Source organism: Schistosoma haematobium, chromosome ZW (assembly GCF_000699445.3).
Source record: "Schistosoma haematobium chromosome ZW, whole genome shotgun sequence".
NCBI classification, from domain to species: Eukaryota; Metazoa; Platyhelminthes; class Trematoda; order Strigeidida; family Schistosomatidae; genus Schistosoma; species Schistosoma haematobium.
This window is the reverse complement of record NC_067195.1, coordinates 39,900,185-39,922,303: the sequence shown is the minus strand read 5'-3', so window position 1 is coordinate 39,922,303 and position 22,119 is coordinate 39,900,185. Positions and strand designations below refer to the sequence as shown.

The following is a 22,119-nucleotide window of genomic DNA, read 5'->3' as shown; positions in this document are numbered from 1 at the left end:
GAAATAAACAGAATGTAAGTAAATACAAGAGAAGATATCGAATAAAAATGAACAAATTTTAGTTTTCGACAAGAATAGAAACTACGTGTTTATTTTCTTGTGGTAATGTTTTTAAGGGACACATAAATAAAGTCACACAATGCGTTGTATTGATTTAATCAACTATGAACAAAGTCCTGTTTGTAATTCCTGAAATTTTACTCAATTTTATTTAGCAATATGAGAAATTAATAAGAATAAAGTGAAAAAATGTTTACTTATACGGTAGAATTGAAATTGTATTACAAAATATTACATTGATATCATGTTTTTAAAAATGTTAGCAATACAAGCCAACAAGGAGAGTGTAATTTAGTACAGGTATTGAAAAACTTTGCAGAAAAACATATTTTATTACAAATTTACATAATGGACTTCAAATTATAATTTTGGAATACTAAAATATAAATATATAAATCTGTATTTTAGCAGAGAGAGAACATTCCTACAGACTTATTTGAATAGATAATTAAAACGAAATAAGACGAAGGAGACACAAGAAACGATCGTTCACAATCTTTTATTTTGCATGGAACCAGAAATTGCATCAATGAAAAAAAAATAGCAAAATACGGGAGAACGATGTTCGTGTTGAATAATTTACATACCACGTTCAGAATAACGCCCACGAAAGTTAATACTTTGATCATCTCTGAGCGGACTGTTGCTTAGGTGGATATTATCTTTCAATTTTTCAGAATAATTATTAGTTTCAATTGGTGGGATTTCTGTAACATCAATGCACTCAAAATGACTGGGCAATATTTCAGTTTTTTTATTTGAGATAGTTGTAATGTTTGGACAGCTTGTAGCATTCAAAGAATTAACTACAGGGACAGAATGTGTTGATTTTAAATCATTAAGATCACTTTCTGATGTAGAAGTTGAGTCGATTAATGAACGACGATGACGACCAAAAACTTTGTTGATTTCTGCATCAAAATGAGCATAACAATTAGCTACATCCGGCAGGTGATATAAAAGGCCCTCATATAAGTACTCTATTTTTTTAAAAGGAAATGTAGGACAAGATACACTATGAAATGGTTTATACATGAAAGTTGATAAGAAAAATAAATATCAAGGAATATTCAAATAAACAACAACATTCCCTAAGTTGCATACGAATATGTAGATTGGAAACGTCATTGAAAAACGTACATAATTAAACCAGTCGCATTCTATAGTCAGGTGGTAATTTCAAATGAAAAAGGAAACATCGTTTTACTGTCTTTTTGTAAGTGAAATACAATGATCTCGCAGCTTTGAGAAATACATGACTGATCGGTCCGATATATCTTATAGAATAACGTAAACAATAAATTATACAAAAGTATCTCAGAAATAGTCGGATGTTCGGTCTACAAGGTATTTCTACATAGATATATAATGTATTTAGAATTAGCAAAACTATCGAATATAATTCTAATATGGGATTGAAAGAGACTGTACATTATTTGATTGAACTAAGGATATCATAGACGAATAACGTAAGTTTCTCGCCGTCTTCATGATGAAATACTTAACAACAATATTCTCAAAGTACGAACTGTACCAACACGTAATCATGTAAAAAAAACGACCATCGAGATAAATAGATATTCATTTAATAATCACTAAAATATGTTTAGAGATGACTATACAGATTTAACCAGAAGTAGGAGTAAAGAGGATACTTCAATAAGAGTCGAAATTCATATGACCTTGTTAAATCTTAAGATTAGGAAAAAATTTGTCAACTGACGTAAGTTTACTAAAGTTATTAGTGGTTCACTTCAGATCCTGACGGTACTCATTACCATACCTTGAATTAACTTTTTTTGCATTTACAAGAGATCAGAAACTTATGAAGCAGACGATAAATAAAATAGTGCTGGATATACATTTCGAAGTGATCTACGAAAATTACATGATAGAACGAATTTGGTTTAGAAGTATACGCTTTAGTGATCTCCAGACAATGAGTTCCCATTTATTCAATTTCGATTCAAATCTAAATCAATTAAATAGATTTCGTAATTTCAACATTATTCACAGTCACTAGTTGATAATTGTAAATCATAAGATAAGAACTAGCAATTAGATACGAAGCAACTATTAATTTATTTAAAAAATTCAACAATGATGATTAGCGAACGATTTATAAAGTCCACATGAAAAAAAGCTGCAGGTAGAAGAACCTAGTTTTATATTATAGAAGTAGTTTGAAAATTTAATATTGCCTGACACACAAGTGCATCGAATTAATACAGAGCAATTAGAATAGCATAATGACAATTTCTTACCCCCACTAATTCCACTGGATGAATTATCTGAATGAGTAGATTTATGTATCAGGTAAGCACGATCAAGTATAAGCTTAACTGTTTCGTCATTTTCTAAAGTGAACGCAAAACCCAATAACTCCGCTGCATCAGAACGACTAATTTCCCAATCTTTCGCCATATTTACATCACATTGTGAAGAACACAGATTATATGCCTGGAACATTATAAGATAACGATGATAGATAGCTTTCCTGATTTTAGAAAATTTTATGATAAGAAGTTTAGTGAATTTCATGAAAGATTGGAAACGTCTTATTTAGTTGGGGATTATATATATATATATATATACATATATATATATATATATATATATATATATATATATATATATATATATGGATAATTAGGAAAAATTAACTTCAAAGTATAATGAATACACTCATACTAAACATGTAAATGATAATAGCAGATTACTTAGGCACTATTCATTAAACGTATGTGCTATAGTTGATTGAATTTAGTTATCGCATCACGTATGTCGTCGTTAATTTATTCAATAAATAACACTGAATAAATTAAAAGCGTGCAGTTGACAACCTAAACATTTTTAAATGTTCTTTCAATTCAGGTGACTATGAAGACGGTAAGTATTCATCTAACTTATATATAATATTACTACATGAACACTTAAACACTGATACAAGTAAGCACCAAATACATATGCGCTACATAAATAACAATGAGATTGTGAAGAGATAGAGAATGCAAAGTGTGTATAATAAAAAACTACAACGAAAAGAAATTAAAGTATGAGAGAGAAATAATATTTAAATAATTGATAGTGGGAGAAACAGTTCAGTTAGCAAAAATATAACCAGAAAGAATTCTTTCAGTTAAAGAAGTAACGCTTAGTTTATGAAGTAAAGAAAATTACAACACGATCGTCGCTGGCTTCTATTCTGAGCCACATCTGATAACGTCTCTAGCCACTGTGTCGCGCCATCTCCAGGACCCCAAAATGGGAGTCGTGAAGCACCAACAGAAGCCAGTCCTGTACAACAATTTCATACCACAAACACCATGTCATACACTGACCACCTCTCCGCTTTTTCTAACCAGTCCCAGAGTCAGCAAATAATGCACGACGAGGAATTCTCTGGGACGACATACATAAAATACATGTCTAAGCCACCGAAGTCGATGTTTCAAGATGGTGACACCAATTGGATTATCGTCTCTCCGTCTGAATACACGATGCCGAACCTCCGCATTACTAACATGTTGTTGCCACTGGATGTCAGCAATCCTTCGGAGACAACGAAGACCAAACACGGAGTCGTCTAACATCCTCAACTCGGAGAGGCCAGGTTTCACAAGCATAGAGCAGAACTGCTCTCACCGACGCGTTGTAGATCCGACCTTTTACAGCCAGACTAACATCACGAAGGTGCCAAAGATGGCCCAGATTGGCATAAGTCGCTCTGGCTTTCAATATACGTGCATTGGTCTCATCACTCACGCCACCACCAGCACTTATGCAGCTACCTAGATACACGAACTTTTCGACTACTTCTATCTGCTCACCATTCAGGGTGAGTACAGGATTAGAATCCTGCCAGTCTTGTAGAATTATTTTGCACTTCGAAGGTGAAAATCACATACGATACTTACAGACACTGATTGCCAACCAATTAAGTGCGGATTGCATGGTTTGGGCATCACACAGTAAGACAATATCATCCGCATACTCAAGGTCGAAGTCTTTCTCCAGGCAACAGATCCACACCGCCATTAATTACATCCATCAGAGCTGTTTCCAGAGTGTCATCGATGGCAAAGTTGAAGAGGAATGGTGAGATTGAGCAACCCTGGACCAGAACGAAAACCAGCCTGCTCCTCGCGAGTCAATCTTTCTCGATTTTTCAACGACCTACGAAGTATGACAGAAGCCAATAGTTTGGACGTAATCAGAAATAGACTAATCCCCTGATAGTTGGTACAGAAAAATTTGTGAACCGTTTTAAAGATAGGGACAACTATCGACTCATTCCACGATGTTGGAACACACTCTAATTGCTAGAACTTGTAAACAACGTAGTCAGTTCCTTAACCAGAAATTCACCACCATTTTTAAAAAGTGCCGGAGGTAAGTCATCTGGGTGGGGTGATTTGTAACGTTTCACGAGTTGGAGTTCCTTGCGGACTTCCCCCTCATTTGGTGGATCAGTCGTCACCGACCATGGAGGGCAGGACAGTCTGATCGATGTTGTCGGAGCAGTCAACCAGTTGAACTGCCCTTGGAAGAACTCTGTCCATCGTCTAAGACGCCGATGGATGTTAGTGATTGGCATCCCGTCATCCTCGTAGATTGTTTCGCCCACCCTAGACTTCTTGCTTCGAGTGACTCGGACGAGTTGAAATACCTTTCGACAATATATGCAGCTGTAGCTTCCAACTCGTTGGCAGTTTCCAAGCGCCAGGTATTTCGGTCCCTCAACAAGCTTTGCCAAGGTTAATTACATAACAGTTAATAGTCCAACTCGCAGTCATGCGGAGTAGACCGACGAACTTCACTGAGTAGTAAGTAGCCTGAAGAAAACCAGTGCTAATAAGCGAGATCTTTAGCGAAGTCACTTTACTTGTGGCGACATACAATTGCAGTAAATGTCCATATACACTTTTCGGTGTGATGGTATGTAGCCTAGAACCTAGCTCGATTTGATATTTAGTTGAAACAGAAGCTGCAAACAATTTACTGGCATCAATCCGTTTAGGACGATGAATTTGTTGGCCACTGAAGCGCAAGGTAAGATTGGCACAAACAAGAGCTTGATCAGAGTCCAGATAGATACTCCAAAACGGGCGGCAGTCTTGAACAAAACTACACCAGCTGCAGCTGGTCGCGATGTGGTGAATGTGAACTTAGGCTTGAAATGCAGAAAAAAGATGCCAGACAACACATCGGCGACGACTATGTTGGTAGTTAATGCTAACCAGAAACAGGATGTAGTCTGCGCTGTTGTAGTAGACAGTCACCGTCATCCGACCTGCGACCAATAAGTTTCCATCAGTCACCTACACAACTCTTTTGCACGTAGATGCCCAACCTGAGTATTAAGTGTCCGGATATTACTACAATATAGGTTGAAACCATTTTCTGTAGAAGAACGATTGTCACCATAAGATTGTGAATAAGATTTGTATGAGAAAGCGTTGAAGCAATAGAATTTTTCTGAACGTAGTTATAATTGATTTGATTGAGGGCTGTGATACTACCCGGGTGTCCTCTCAATTTCGTAAACAACCAGCCCGCCGGGATAGAGTTGTCAGTAAGACTTCCCTGGCAGTGGTTGTATACGAGTAGCTATGTGAGAGCATTTAGAGAAAGAGAGAGAGAGAGGACTCTCTCCAACATCATTCAAGTAGATTAAATTTCTCTGTGAATAAGTTGACTAAATAATGATGAGAGTAGCTCCTCGGTACAACAATCAACTGTTAGTGTTCATTTCCGGAACAAACCTATAGACAAATATTATTACAGTGGATGAAGTGTAAATTAGACGATTCATACTGAAGTTTAGCATAGATAGTCTGAATGAATCGAGAGTTGAAAAAATCAAAACGAATCTAATCGAATTCATCAATCATCAAATTGTTGTTTTATTTAGAATTGAAACTAAACGGTAATCAATTAAATTTGGAGAAATAACATTTCGTAGCTTATGCAGAATAATTAGCGAAAGAAATAACAAGAATAAAATCCAACTCTTATCATCCACCATGTTTGTTCACTTGATGAAGATAGTTTCAACCTTAATTAGGGTATCTGTTTTCAAAATCTACATAAGTGATTAAGTAAACAGACAGTTACGTAGATGGATTACATAGCCAATGGCTCGCCGAAAAAAGCCTAATAAAAAAATCTGAAAACTATTACCTCTCTGTAACTGAAAAGCATATTCGTTTTCAGGTACATAGCTGAATAATATTTACTGTGATATATTTTTTAAAACTAAATGAATAGCATTTTTCGACATATTTACACTACTCGTGTAAAAGACAATTGTTTTTCCATTGAGTACATTAGAAATGACCAATATACAATGAATTTATTCATGAATAATGCTTCAAAATAAAAGTGATTTAGTAGACTATCAATGGATACGCATTTATAGTTGTGGTTGTAGTAGTAGTAGTAGTAACAATAATAAAAACAGAAAGCAACATAATCAGTATAGGTGAGAATCTATCCGAAACAATACAACGATGAGCATACCTTTGTAGCATAGTAAAATGCTTGATGAGGCAACTTTGGAAATAGTAGCATAGATGTATGAACCATACACATACGAAAATTCAGATTATTTGATGACTACAAAAAATAATAAAACATGGATTTCCATAAGTTATACTTACAAGTATACACCTGTCTAATCAGAGAACAAATGTAAAAGATTACAATTTATTACTGAGAAGGTCCACAGACAACTTGAATTATTTTTTTTGAAAAACACACAAATTATTTTTACAACCACATATACAACAAAGTTGAGATTGGTGGGAATATTTACAACCCTACCTACTACGATGTTTGTTTTGTGATGCCGTTTCGTACATGTAATAAAGTATATTTCTTACGATTAAAAATGTTCAATGTCGGTGTATTCGAGAATGTTTTACTAACTCTAAGGACTGAAACAAAATAAACTTACTGGATCACTATAATATTTCACAACTAAATTGATTAGATAATTAGCTTTTGAATTAGGTTGACTTGTTTGAAATAGTGTTTGAGTAAATTCCATTCGTGATAAGTACGGTTTACGTCGGCATACACCAAGCATGCTTTCAAGACGTCTTTGAAACCATTCCGCTTGTTTATCTTCATCCGTTATCAAATCACAATTATGTTCAAGCGCACTATAACATAAATTGTATTACAGAAATATTTCGAGAACTAAATGTTAAATTAGTTATTAACAACATTTACATAAAAACCGTCTGTTCACATTTAGCCACCAGATGGTATCATAGCTACCACATCTACAACTAAAGTTTAAAAAACGACCAACATTTACTCAAGTTACAGACAAATGCTCAAAACTGTAAATATCTTGTGATGAACAAGTCTATTTAATACAACTTTACATTTTTGTTACCTTTTATTTCCGCGAGCTTTATACTCGTCCTTACTTTGATTTGAATATGTCTTAATTAACGACTTGCTACGATCGAAAGTTTTATCCCCATTAGATAGTCTTATCTCGAAAAATAATTGGTTTTTTTTTTCAAAAAGGACGCCCAGTACTTAATTTCATGGTACTTTGAGAATGTTTGTTACCTGGTATATTTGATTTTTGTGCTTTGATGGAGTGCGAAAAACAGTCAGATCTAGTTAAGAATGTATGTATAAGGCTCTTGTTCTAGACTCGCATCAATTACTACGAATTCATTCGCCATCTATCGACTATAAGATTACGTTGCAAATCCGTACAGCCGTTTATACACTGCTAGGCTAGAAGATTAAATTCAAGCAAGTAACAATTAGCAAGGGAATCGCCAGTTCCCTGTTATAATTGTCTACAATAAAGACTTTAGTCTAAGTACATACACAATGATGATTTTTACTAACAAATGAATAATCTCATAACACAGACCGTTCGACTAGTACTGTATCCGTAGTTAGAGGTTGGTATAACCAGACCAGAGATTTAGGGACCGAGAAGAATAGTTTGGAATATTAACACAAACTTCATAATTACTAATAAAATAACGATGACTCATTAAAAGCTGTGTGCAGACCACATATTTCTGGTCACTATCATGATTCAGAACAGTCATTGTAAATTCGCTACCTAGTGAACTAGTTCCGTAACCATAATCAACTGACATGAGAAAATGTGAGTAACACATGATGCATCTACAATATCGCCTTAGATTTTGATTATACTCCAGTGTGTCAGTTATTCTGTACTTTGGTGGTCAGCAAATTCGTTATCGTAAACGGAATAATATAAGTACAGGATTCTCATAGTTTTCTTGCATACCAGAAAAAATTGTACCTGATTATGTAGAGAAAAGAGAAAAATTGATAAAAAAACACTCACAACATCATTTGGAGTAAGGAGTTCAAATAAACTACTGTTTCATATCCTGGTATTTTATACTTGAATGCTATTCTGATTTGACAGAAGTCATCGTAAGATAAATCGCAGAGTGGGACATTCAAATGTCTGAATATAGTTTAAAAAAGGTAAGAAACGAATAAGTATTCTACATAGAGACTAAACATTATATGTTGGAAAACTCTACCACGTAAACTACATAAATGTTTACACAAAAGAATGTAATTATTGACAATTCTTATGTATGGCGAAACGGATTATTTAACGAAATGACTTATTCTGGTTGAATTTAATCTCGTTATAATACAAACGGATGCAAGTCCCAAAACTCAATAGCCATTTGTATTGTCAACGAAATCTATATTCCCCCATTGAATAGTATAGTCATATTCGCATTTATTCCTCAGCATACACTTCTTCCCAACTTATTATAACTCCAGGTTCCATAACCTGTGTTAATAATATTTTTAGCTTTACTTTAACAAACTTCAGATCACAAAAAAACAAAAACTGTTGTGAACCGTTCAATATACCAAAAATTACTTGTATAAACAGCAAGAAAAACAACAATTTTTGTAGTTGAACAGCATTCATCCTTTACTCACAAGGAAGTATATGAAAATAATCTATGCACATTTTCTTCGCATTTTTCGATGTTTTTTTGGTTTTTATAAAGATTCTGAGTTGCTTAATTCCTCTTACGAACGGATAAATTCGCTGGATAAGTCTCTACATCTTAAAATTGAAATGTATTAATATATTTGTATTCTACTGTTACAGGTTTTTTAACTTGGGTGCTGTTAGAGGTATGAGGGCGATTATCACTTCCCGGTTGCCCACACCGTGGAAAGGTTCTTCTGGAGGTACCTGAAAAGGAAATTGGATTAGAGGCGATCTCAGTGACCTGAGAGCGTGACCGCAGTGCCCAAGGGACAACTGCTTGAGGCCGGTCGCGCACGGCCTTTTCGTGGGAGGTTTTTAATGTGTTAGCTCCGTTCTTCAAAGGGCCTTACCGCCGGAGACGGAAATCCGTGAGGTAAGGTGAGGTGCACATTTTTAGGGTCGACCTTTTCTAACCCCACCCCTTCTTGTGGGAAGGCAGCATCGCTGTCATGCTGGTTGTCTGAAGGAAACACCTTACTGCTGTCACACCTCTGTACAGTCAGCAGAACGACTTCGCCTTCGGACCTTGGGTTTGTTGCTTTTAGTCTTACCGCTCTTCAACCGACCTGTCTGACATGGTAGGACCTTGAGGAACGGTTGTTCCAGCCAGTATAGCTCGGTTGCTTCATCACGATAGGCAAGCCCGACCACCACGTCAAGGTAGCAACAACGGTCGGGAGTAGCAACAACGGTCGGTTTTTTAACTCGTTAAAAGAACCAAGAATAAATATGTTTAAGACATCCCTAATTTTAAGAATAAATAAACAGAAAGTGAACTGACTCCGCCATGATCCGACGGATATTATTAGCATATAATTGAGCGTCCATTTGTTCATCTTCGTTTGGTTGATAAACTGGTAAAAACTTTGAAATAAAAAAAAATTGAAAGATATGTTAAAACACTCAAAATAATTGCTCATAATAAATCTTTATTTATTTGAACGCATAAATATTGGTACAAGTAAGCACCAAATACATATGCGCTACATAAATAACAATGAGATTGTGAAGAGATAGAGAATGCAAAGTGTGTATAATAAAAAACTACAACGAAAAGAAATTAAAGTATGAGAGAGAAATAATATTTAAATAATTGATAGTGGGAGAAACAGTTCAGTTAGCAAAAATATAACCAGAAAGAATTCTTTCAGTTAAAGAAGTAACGCTTAGTTTATGAAGTAAAGAAAATTACAACACGATCGTCGCTGGCTTCTATTCTGAGCCACATCTGATAACGTCTCTAGCCACTGTGTCGCGCCATCTCCAGGACCCCAAAATGGGAGTCGTGAAGCACCAACAGAAGCCAGTCCTGTACAACAATTTCATACCACAAACACCATGTCATACACTGACCACCTCTCCGCTTTTTCTAACCAGTCCCAGAGTCAGCAAATAATGCACGACGAGGAATTCTCTGGGACGACATACATAAAATACATGTCTAAGCCACCGAAGTCGATGTTTCAATATAGTGAAAAAATGACCAGTTACTGGCTTTTATTGTAAAATTCTTTTCATCATAATCGGTTAGAATTCAACTCAACATTGATTCAATAAAATGTGATTGGTATTAATTAAAATCATCTTTATTTCATATCTACGCAGTTGTTGACTGAAGCACAAAACATGATTGGTAACATCCAAACAAAAAACGAAAACTTTGCCCACCTAAACACATATTTTGTCTATTAGTATGATTTTTGTGTTCATCAAAGCATAACTAACTGAATCCAATATGCCCACAAATTCTATTACGCTATGATGTTGTCGACATAGGATTTTCCTGTAATCTATTCAACTCAATTTCATATTCTTGTGACAATTGTGTAAATTGATACCATCAAACTAAGGCACGGTTTTTTAACAGCTTTGCGACATACAATTCACCCAAAAGCTGAGCGATAAGATACTAAATATTGGATATAAAAGAGCACGAACACAATTCATCCGTAACTCATCAATTTTAATTCCTTTACATGTGCAGCACAAATGAAGGGAAGAGTGAAGAAATAAAGGAGAGACGATATAGTGAAAAAAAGTAGCCAACAGAAATAACATTTAATAAAATGTACAGTATAGTCAAAAATATATTTAAGGGACATTTTTTCAGTTGATGATCATTTCATTGTTACGAAAACTGTAAAAAAGACATTACAGTACGATCGTTACTGGTTTATATTCAGGACCATACCTGACATAATAATCAATGTGGAGAACCTCTCTCAATTATTACCTTAATTAATTATTTTTTACTAACATTCAATATTTTTTTAAACAAAACACAGATAACTTACTTCGATTTCCAATCTATTGTTGAACTGTGACAGCAACAACCATAGTAACTTAAACCTTAGGGCATTGATGAGAGGGAGAAAAAATAGGTTTAATAAATTACGTGATACAAGCAGTCACTTCTTAGGTATACATAGCAAAGTTCGACTTGAAAGTTTCAAATAAATTGAACATTCGGTAGAGTTAACAATAAATGTATTTTTTTTATATCCCAATGAGTAGGAAAATAGTATTTCTGACGTTTCGCGACTTAATGTAAGACACTTCGTCAGAGTTTAAAACTTGTGTTTATTTAGTGTCGGTGATTTATTTGCTCTGAAGAAGTGCCTTACAATAACTCACGAAACGTCAGAAATACAATTTTTCTACTCACTGGGATATGACAAAAATATATTTGTTATTAAGCAGGCAGTTCATTGTTAAAAATAAGAATAAAATAACCAAATCCTACATCTTAAAAACCAGATTTTTATCAAAGAAATGGAATTATTTTCCTTCAAACCAGATGAAAGTTTTCATATATCGTGTTACCAAATGATTAACAGAAAGTTGGGAGTACATTTGTTCCAAGGATCTTGTTCAGACTCTTGGTATTAAGTCATAAAATGCTAAAAAATTCTGGGCGGTTAATGTTAATAAACTTAGAGCACTTGAATGGGTTGCTCAGTTGATTAGATCGAGATGTCAGATTCGAAATTATACGCTTATCAGTAATAACAAAGCCGTAAAATATTTTGAAAATCGCAGTTATATGATGAAAAATAGCTAATCACAATTTTTCGTATTGAACATCCCACATTAGCCGGCCTGTCATTGATTATTATCCAACTCATGCGTGAATGAGATTACTGTTCTAAAATAATTCGTTTGAAACATGTGAGAATGTAGAATTGTATGTAGTGTTCTTGTTGTATTAATGCATATATATTATGTATTTAGTAAATGTCATAAAACTGCACATGTGACAATCTTGATCACTTAATTTTCAATAAGGATAATTTACTATTCATTAATAATGGGGTCCATATGAATAAAAACATGTCTTGCGACGCCAATATAAATAAAACTATAATTACCGACGTGATTAGCAAAAACATGAACGCAACAGTCACTAGCGTTCAACAAACGAAAACTCCCAACGATTTTCCAGGTACAGCTACACACTAAATATATTTACTAACAGGGGCTTGGAACAATTCAGTCAGTCAGTTACAACGTAGGACCAGGCACATATATGCATTGGTTCAAGTTGACACACATCATTAGCACAACAAGATGAACACTGGATTCATAGTAGTTACTTTAATGGGGGTGATATATAGAAGAAAGATCGCATATAAAGACATAGTACAGCGAGAAAGAATTAGTTCGTACAAAGAAAGGTATGAAGTGATTTTAATCACTTAGTTTAAGGGAAGACAAACAGTGTATACACCGACGCGATTGTGATCGATTCTGAGCTATGTCAACAAGAGTCTCCAACCATTGGTTACGACAGTCGCACGGATCCCAATCAAGTAGTCTGCATCTACCAACATGGCTCAAACCAGAAGTTAGTGAATTCAAGCACTGATGCCACGTTTCGGTTTGGCCACACCTAAATTTCTTCCATCCATCTCCAACACTAGTCAGCATAGAGCGCCGTGGTATTCGGTGTTCAGGCATACGTAATACGTTGCCCAACCATCTCAGTCGATGAAGATTCACAACCTCATCAACTGGTTTGCCATCATTCCCTAATACCATGCATCTAACCTCACTATTACTTACCTTGTGATCCCAGAAGATGCCAGCGATATTTCTAAGGCATCTGTGGTCAAATACTAGTAGCTTACGAGTATCTTCAACTCCCAATAGCCACGTTTCGCTGCCGTAAATTAAAACAGAACGAACTGCCGCGTAGTGTTCTCGTCCTTTTATTGATAGACGGATATCTCGCATTCGCCATCGGTGACGTAAGTTGGCAAAAACTAAACGAGCTATTTAAATTCGTGCAGAGATTTCGTCAGACACCAACTCATTAGGACTGATCAGACTTCCAAGATAAGTGAAGTTGTCGACGCGTTTGAATACTTGATTCCCTATCATTAGTTCAGGTGTTGACTCTGGTTGGTGCTGAAGTACATGGCTCAAAATCGTTTGCAATGGCGCAGGTGCATCCACTCTCTGTGTTCTCCCAAATTCTAATCTTCTGAATACTTCATGTCCTTTTTTTCCTCTTCACAAATTTATTTCACTGGATTATACTCTTTAAATAACATCTCCAAACCCTAATCTTCCCGATTATTGCTTATACTCTTATTACCTCTACCACTACGGGATTTGAATCGACAACTGTATCTCTGTGCTAATGTGGTGTGGCAACTCGAACTGATGTACGTACGCACGAAGTTCTACGTTGTTACTGACTGACTGACTGGTGCTGAAGTAACAACTTGGATTTAGAGGGTAAGATACGGTTCGAATTTAGAACAAATTTTAGATTTAGTTTGTAAACAGGAAAAAATCCGCTAAATAAATGTCGAGAGTTAAAACCAGTTCTAGCGTGTTATCTTAGTTTGAAGCCGGATAAAAACAAAATTATAGTGAATAGATTTCGCAGACAGTGTTAGGAAATATATCAACCGGTTAACTAACAGTTACTTACACACCAGGACCTTCGCAAACCCAAGTCACGCTGTCCTGGAATACAAGAAAGAAACAAATATTTATTTACACATTAATGATAGATGGTAAACAACAAGTAAAGGGAGGAACATCATGCAACAATGTTTAGAGAATCTCACAGATTGTAATCATGAGTCAGTTGAAGCTAGACCGCCATGGAAAACCTGGAAGCACTGGACGGCCGTTTCGTCCTAGTATGGGACTCCTCAGCAGTGCGAATCATTAATCAGAAATAAATTTAAAAAGCGACAGTGGCTGAAAAAAGTCACACATTACATATATTTTTATGCTGCGTTTGCCACTAAGTCCGTAACCAACTTCCATGAATTTTTACTAGTTTCGGGGGGGAAATTGAGCGATTTTAATACAATATTCGTTTGAAACGAACTCAAAATTCTACTATTTACATGCAACGAATAACTAGAGGACTAAGAAGTTAAATTTCAAAGACAGTCAATCAGATTGAATATGACCTATCAAATATCAGTGTAAAGCGTTGGGTATGTAAGTAAACGATCATACAATATGCAACCACCCAATGACACGTCAGATCAGTGAGGTAACAAAAGCTTCTCATTAACGGGTGATATTTGGTAAAGTTATACCTCATAATGAAAACGTTTCTATATAAATAGAACCATGCAGAAAGAAACAACTTAGGACCGGAAATACCTGTACTGTGAAAAAATGTCTAAAGCCCATAGACTCGCGAGATATCTAGAGAAAAAGCGATTTTCTAGTGTCCATATACACCAAACCATATTCTCAGAGTATTTGGAACGGCTTGAATTATTTATGGACAGGAAATGAATCGTTATGAATTTGGTGGGTAAAAGTATTATCTAGAGCATCACATCAAGAACAAAGTAGTATAACGTTAAGTGCAAATCCTTAGTGTATTTCAGGTAGCCACTCCAAAACAAACTTGCTAGCTGGTCACGTGATATGACTGCTAGGCACTCACTTCAACGGCAAACATTGCCACAAGGCTATGAGGGTCAAGTGTTTACCAAATGCATTGCAACCTAATGTAACACCAGACTATATCTCAGTTGACTAAATAAATGTACGTTTGGCAATTTACACATGTGAAACAATATTTTAGTAATCTCTTTCCATATATGCTTATGGAAATTAAAAGACATCTGTAGCTAAATGGTACCTCAAAACATTATTCACAAAAAAACTACATATGCTTTAGTACTAAATTAGTACGAAGGGAAGAAACATGTACCAAACACTGAGGATTTCACTTAAAAGATTGCTGGAACCATTTCTTCAGACATACTTGCCACTCACATTCTTCAGGCAGATCAGCATCTCCCTGGGAAGATTGGCTCCATCAAAAGCGCTCCAAGTTCGATAAGCTGATATACGAAAAAGGGGTGGAAAAAGAAAGTAGCTCTCAAAAACACCATTCGCTTTGGTGATTTTAGGGGGCCATTATATGTTATTATTACTTGATAACGAAGACCAAAACAGGAATTCAAGACAACTGAAACAACACTAGATAAGAGTTACACAATGCCTTAAAAAGATATTCCAGGTGTCAAGTGAAGTCAATTAAGGATGCCGATTTGTGGTATATAAATTAACCCGTAACACTTTACTGACACTCATCCGTTTGGGACAATGAATTTGCTGACCACTGAAACGTAAGATAATATTGGCGCAAACAAGGGCATGATCATAGTCCAGATAGGTACTCTAAAAGGAATTTATCCGGGCTGCAATCTGTCGGGACATAGCCAGCCCTATCTGTTGTCCGATCTGCATTAGTGAGCGAACGTTGAAGGCGGTCAGTTTCAATGGTGCACTTGGTTTCAGAAAAAATGTTTCAGCATTCGTGTTTGGTGGTAGCGTTCAATTTTCGACCAGTCAGTGACTCGAGATCCTTTAGATAGAACCGAGTTTGCGCCATGGGTGAGCTGATGTATAAGTTCGAAAGTGAGTATACATGAAGTAAGTTTCGCTTTCGTCCTCTTCATTTGGTAAACAACAACCCCGCCACGAGAAGGCAGTGAGTAAGACTTCCCTAGCAGAGACTATATACGCATGGTCGTGTATGAAATTGAGAGGACGAAAAGCGAAACTTCGGCTCTTTAACCGGGTTGGTGAACACGGAGGGTCCACCAAGGTTAGTTGGGAAACCCTGATTCCAAACCAATGGTGCTAATTGGATCCAGTATCCTGAAGTAACAAATGGCGTATGAACCAATTATTGGTCACCGGCTACCATATGGTTGCTTCCGCTAAAGTTGCTCCACTGGCTTGTGGATCAGACTTTTATATCAAAGACTTGTGGTGTGGCCTCCTAAGAGAACCACCTGCTTCAGTTTGGGCACCCGGGCAGTATCACAGCCCTTACACAAACCGAATGATTTATGTGGCGCATGTCTGTTTGGTGCCTCCTTGTAGCAGTGTTTATTTGTCCAAATAAATAAATAAGTGATTAATATCAATATGATCTAAATGTTTGCTCTCGACTGGGCACATGTATATTTGGTGTCCCCTTGTCAGTCATTCAGTAACAACGTAGAACTTCGTACGTACGTACATCAGCTCGAGTTGCCATACCACATTAGCACAGAGATGCAGTGGTCGATTCAAATCCCGTAGTGCTAGATGTAGTAAAATTATAAGCTGTAATCAGAAAAAATAGAGTTTGAAGATGTTATACAAGGAGTATAATCCAGTGAAATAAATTTGGAAAGAGAAAAAGAAACAAGGAGGAATAAGGAGATCAAAATTTGGGAGAACACAAAGAGTGGGTGCACCTGCACCATTGCAAACGATTTTGAGCCATGTCATTCAGGGTCTTTAACCATCGGTTGCTATCATCTCGCGGTCCCCAACCAGGTAGTCTACACCTACCAACATGACTTAGTCCACTTGTCAATGACTTCATGGACTTGTGCCATGTTTTGGTCTGGCCGCCTCTAGCTTTCTTTCAACCTACTCCTATACCACTGAACATCACACGTCGAGACAGCCCCCTTGTACCAATATTTGTATTCAAATAAAAAATAGACTTGGAATTAACAGTCAAAAAGTAATAATATCACTGCATTTAAGCATGCTACTCCTTATGAGGCACAAGCCGTCGACCAGGAATTTCCAGCTAACTCTGTGGTGGGCTCTCCTTCCCACTTGTTGAAGTGCTACTGATCCTTCTGACGTGTTGTCAAAACACAGCGCCATGCGATTCGGTTTGCCTCGTTTTCTTTTGCCTTGGGAATCCCACGTTGAAACTTGACTTGTGACGCAAATTGATGATTATTGCAGTACCTTATCCTAATTTTCTAAGCTGAAAGCCGGTTTGTTTCCTGCCACAGCAGGTTATTACTGATGGTCTCTGGTCAATTGATCTGGAATATTTTGTATGATTGATTGTCTCACTTAATGGTTAATGTACGAACCGCCAAACACCCAACACACAATTGCATAAACCCATCTTTGCAATTTATAGCAATAATTATTCCTGAAACAGTTTAAACTATAATAAGTGAGCATATGGGTAAATCCAATCTCCTATTTGGGTAATTTAATGACATACAGGAAACCACACGGATAACCCCGAGGTGTCTTGATGAACAGTCAGAGAAATGAAACTGTTAGGTGATTTAATAATTGAATGAGACGGAAATGATTAAGATGCTGAGACCAGCAATGAGGAATAACATAAAAAGTGAGTTCTCTAAAATATTACGATGGAAAAACTTATATCTGAAAATGATGGCACAGAAACTCAGGTTGCTAATAGTATGTAGTCTAACACTAAGTTTTTATGAAACAAACATAAAACCATAGGTTGGAAACACGTTTGGAAAACGTATTGGATAAAAACCACGTTAATTGAGATTCAAGAGCTTGAAGGTTTGCAGGGCTACATCGATCAAATAGAATAAAATAATGAGGGAAGACAATTGACAACTTCTATGTAATAGGTTTCAGCTGCAGTTTTGTCATCAGTAACACGAAATTTCAAGTATTTAACACTCGATTGAAAAGCTCATTTAAGCGCTTTCATCGAGAGACAGGAATGGTTTGTACATCAGCAATATAAAACATATGATAGGAAAATACATGAATGCCAGCCCAATACATCCTTGAAAATGAAACACTCATGTTGATTGAACTCCTGTTATTTTGTAAATGTAACAAAAATCCATGAGGAGATGAAGCGTATTCAGAATAATTTTCCAACATTGAGGGTTTCAAGAATCTACGAGCAAACCCAAGCTACCAAGTTGGATATTAGAGAAAAACAGATACTAAGACAATATTATTAAAAAGTTTAATATCTTGGTATACGTACAATGAGTGTCATGACTCCACTTACCACTTTATTTGGCCAGCGAACGATTACTGGTTGAACCGGTACACCTGCATTGAAAGCCCCTAGAAATAAAATTTCGAACAAAACAGCTGTTAAATTCATAAGCTCACCAATTTATTCTTGTGTGAAATTCCTAAACAGTATGCACATTTGATAACGCTTGATAGAATTATTTCAACATGCACTTTGATCACGTAACACATTTAGGCAGTCAACAGCCTAATTTATAGTGTCATGATTCATGTTGACATTAAGGCACTCAGTTTTTCAACAGTCGATTTTCCATTGAATTAGTGTAGTTGTTACAAACCCACCAAGTAATTATCAAACAAAATTTGTCTCAGTTCGAACAATTACTGGTTTTAGCTAAACAACTATCGAGTAGCAGAAGGTTTAAGGAAAATTTCATAAACTTTATCTTGGATACCAAAATAATGTGTCTAACCCATAAAAAGTAAAGATGTGATATGGAACAATGTAAGAGATTTGCATAACTAATTGATTTAATGGTAGTAAAAATGAAATACTAATATAAACTAAAACTCAATACCAATATAAGTTTAGGCGATATTAAAACCGCTTCATTTCTTTCTTTCTACTAACTAATTCTTTCTTCCTGTACTATCATATGCAATTTTTCTTTTATATATTACCACCACTGAATTAACTACTATGAATTCAAAAAAGCAGTAGGTTTATTTTTTTCCTCTGAAAGGTAAATAAATAACACAAATGTATTAGAAACTCTGCAAAATGACGACTAATTAGGCTACTTTACTAGTGTTATATTCTGACGAGAATTATGAATGGTAAATTTTGAGGACTATTTGTGGACCAGTACGATAAATATATTTTTTTTGTATAATTATAAAGTAGCTAAAGTAAGCATATTCATGTTCCTCTTAATCAAAGCTTTATTTTGACCCATAGACTATTATTATATGATTTACCGTTTTTGAGTTATGCCCAGTCTATTAATTACAGTATTCCACATTCACAGCCACTTTTGGCTAGTATTGTAAGATGTTTTCTTTTTTGTGATGCGATGTAGTCTCTTTGGTTTGGATAAAAACCCAGTATGTTTGAAATACATGATTCATATCATGGAGGCTGAGATTGGTGTTCTGGACTTAACAGGCAGGGCTAGGAACGAAGAAGGACCGGTAAAGACTCTAGACTGCTCGTACGGGTTTTATGCGTCATTGGTCCAGTCGACAATTCACTGTTCTCTAATTGGTGGTATCATTATTTTATTCACTATTAGGGACACAAACCCACGAGTTATAACATTTCAGACAATTTTAAAATACTAGTAACATATGAGTTAGGCATCTGTTGAGAAAAATGTTTTTAAAAAAGGCATCATAGCAATTACGAGCCAATGTGTAAGCTGATAACCTGTGGCAACTTACAGCTTACATCAACGTTCAGTTCGAATGATTATTATTTATGTATTTAGAGTACCTGTTTTGCGCGAAAGTGATCGCCTTTATCAGGACAAGATGAAAACATGATGACTATCTGTTAATACTATGGTTTGTGCTATTTGCCCCTTTGACTCAACGGTGATGATCAACACACACACAGATATTGGTACAAGTAGGCTCCAAATACATATGCGCCACACAAATCTCATTTTATATATGTGAGGGCTGTGATGCTGCCCGGGTGCCCAAACCGAAGCAGGTGATCAACAAGCGATTCCTAACCTTTATCGACTACCTCTTTTAGAAGTTTCAACATGCGTCTAAATAAAATCTGCACAAAATCCTTAAACTAACTACAGAGACAAATAACATGTGCATATCAGCGTTTTAGTTGCGTTTACTGACTATACAACAATCTATTATCGCAACTCACTGTATCCGGCCTGTATGAAGGCCACAGATATTAGCCGTCTGATAAAATATAAAATACATAAGAAAAATTCAGACCCGCAATAAGGTAATTGAAAGATGAATGTTTTAATTATTTAGTCACCGCTTCACACAATACAACTAAACCCTTGGATAGGGTATTTTTCAGCCAGCATAGCGTTTAAAAGGTGAGAAATAGGAAATTGAAGGAAAATACAACTGCCAACCACTTAGTTACGGTTTACAAGTAAATTGATAAGCACATACTAGGATGACAGCCAGTAAATATGATAAACATATGCAGTGCTTATAATAGCGTGAGCTAGGCAAACTTGCAAATTTGGCACGTTTGTGATTATAAAGGTAGGAATGATTACCTGGTTTGAACGTTGCAATACAGCTTCGATTGGTGCAAGTGCCTTCCGGGAAAATAACAATCTGAGGCCAATCCTCTTCTGATTTTGCACGACGAATAAGCTCTTGAATTGCTTTCTTCCTGGAATTGGGATCTTCTCGGTTAACCAGAATGGGTTGGAGCATCCTGACAAATCCACCAACAAAAGATTCCGCTGACTCTGTTTTTCCAACAACGGATGGCAAGCCAAGAACCACAACAACAAGAGCATCAAGGAAGGATGAATGAGGTGCAATAACCATAATAGGCGCTTCTTTACGTGACGCACGTATTCCTTGGATTTTAATCCAATGGAATCCCCCGGCAAAGAAGACAAGTCGAGCAGACATACGTACGATCGGCAGGATAAGCCACCTAAAGGTAACATGTAATGTACAATACAATACCTTCTAAAGTCGCAGATAGGTTTTACTTGAGATTTCGAGCCGTATCCAATCCAGAATATATTTGCAACGAGAAGTGTAGCAATGAAAAGGAAACCAATTATCAAAGCACGAAAAGGGAGTATTGTTACAGTGAGCAAGTACATCTACATTAAAAATAATCAATCATGCCAACTAGCACCTTAAAATACTGCAACGTTGAAACCCTACATTGATAGGTGAATGGAGTAAGAATATCGCCTTCGTGCTCGATATTATCACCGTTCAACGAGTTTCTCTCGGGTAGTGACTGGGAATCACAACGCTCCCGCTTAGAACTCGAACCCATTAGTCCTACTTTGACAGATCCAGACGAGCCAGTAAGACCAAATGACCTTCTCATCACTAAAACAAATTAACTCCTCAAACAATAACAATGAAAATTTCTCTTGTACAATAATCTAACTCCCAACTTTGAAGAAGTAAAAATCTAAGTGCCATACGATGAATTTTATGCATAGGGAGTCCAAATGGTTTATAACTATACTTATTCTAATCAGTTAGTCTAACATCCACCGCGAAGGCATCTTGGTGTTACATATCAGTATCAAGTCTTGAGAATCTTTCAAATGGCTAATCTATTGATTTGTTAGTAATCCTAGTAGGTTTGGTATACTATTAGATTGTCATCATATGATTATGAAGATTGTCGGGTTTCGTTGATATCACAAGCCGGCCATACTTTTGCAAATTTTGGAGGCCCGAAAGCACTGGACGTACGATTCTCCCTAGTATATGACTCCTCAGAAGTGCGCATTCACGACAATGCAAGCAGAAATCGAATCCTACACCTTCAGTTTCATACACAAGTGCTTAACAATATAGACCACTGATCTAGTATCTAATGTTGTACAAATCAGTCCACGATAGTGTTTCACCATCTTCCACTGTCTTCAGTGGATACCCTTCTCACACCTTATACTGTGCGTCTTACTAAAATCCAGGAAGTATTCTCTCAAAGCTTTTCAGTGGTGAACATAAACTCATTTTGCAAGACCATGTTAGCACAAGATGAATTCAGAAATACAAATAGC

General features: G+C 36.1%; 1 protein-coding gene across 1 annotated transcript in view; it reads right to left on the bottom strand.

Annotated features, from left to right (window-relative positions):
* Positions 1-21,428, bottom strand: part of LPCAT2 (Lysophosphatidylcholine acyltransferase 2) — a gene marked incomplete at its 5' end in the record, with an annotated part of 66,203 nt that extends 44,775 nt beyond the window's left edge. Inside the window, 12 exons of the mRNA XM_051218746.1 lie at positions 644-1,040; positions 2,325-2,520; positions 6,583-6,678; positions 7,019-7,226; positions 8,414-8,539; positions 9,876-9,958; positions 11,389-11,443; positions 14,034-14,068; positions 18,396-18,454; positions 20,626-20,789; positions 21,050-21,192; positions 21,228-21,428. Of these exons, the coding sequence (XP_051071402.1) occupies positions 644-1,040; positions 2,325-2,520; positions 6,583-6,678; positions 7,019-7,226; positions 8,414-8,539; positions 9,876-9,958; positions 11,389-11,443; positions 14,034-14,068; positions 18,396-18,454; positions 20,626-20,789; positions 21,050-21,192; positions 21,228-21,428 (1,763 nt within the window). The remainder of the gene's footprint in view (positions 1-643; positions 1,041-2,324; positions 2,521-6,582; positions 6,679-7,018; positions 7,227-8,413; positions 8,540-9,875; positions 9,959-11,388; positions 11,444-14,033; positions 14,069-18,395; positions 18,455-20,625; positions 20,790-21,049; positions 21,193-21,227) is intronic.
* Positions 21,429-22,119: the final 691 nt, after the last annotated feature.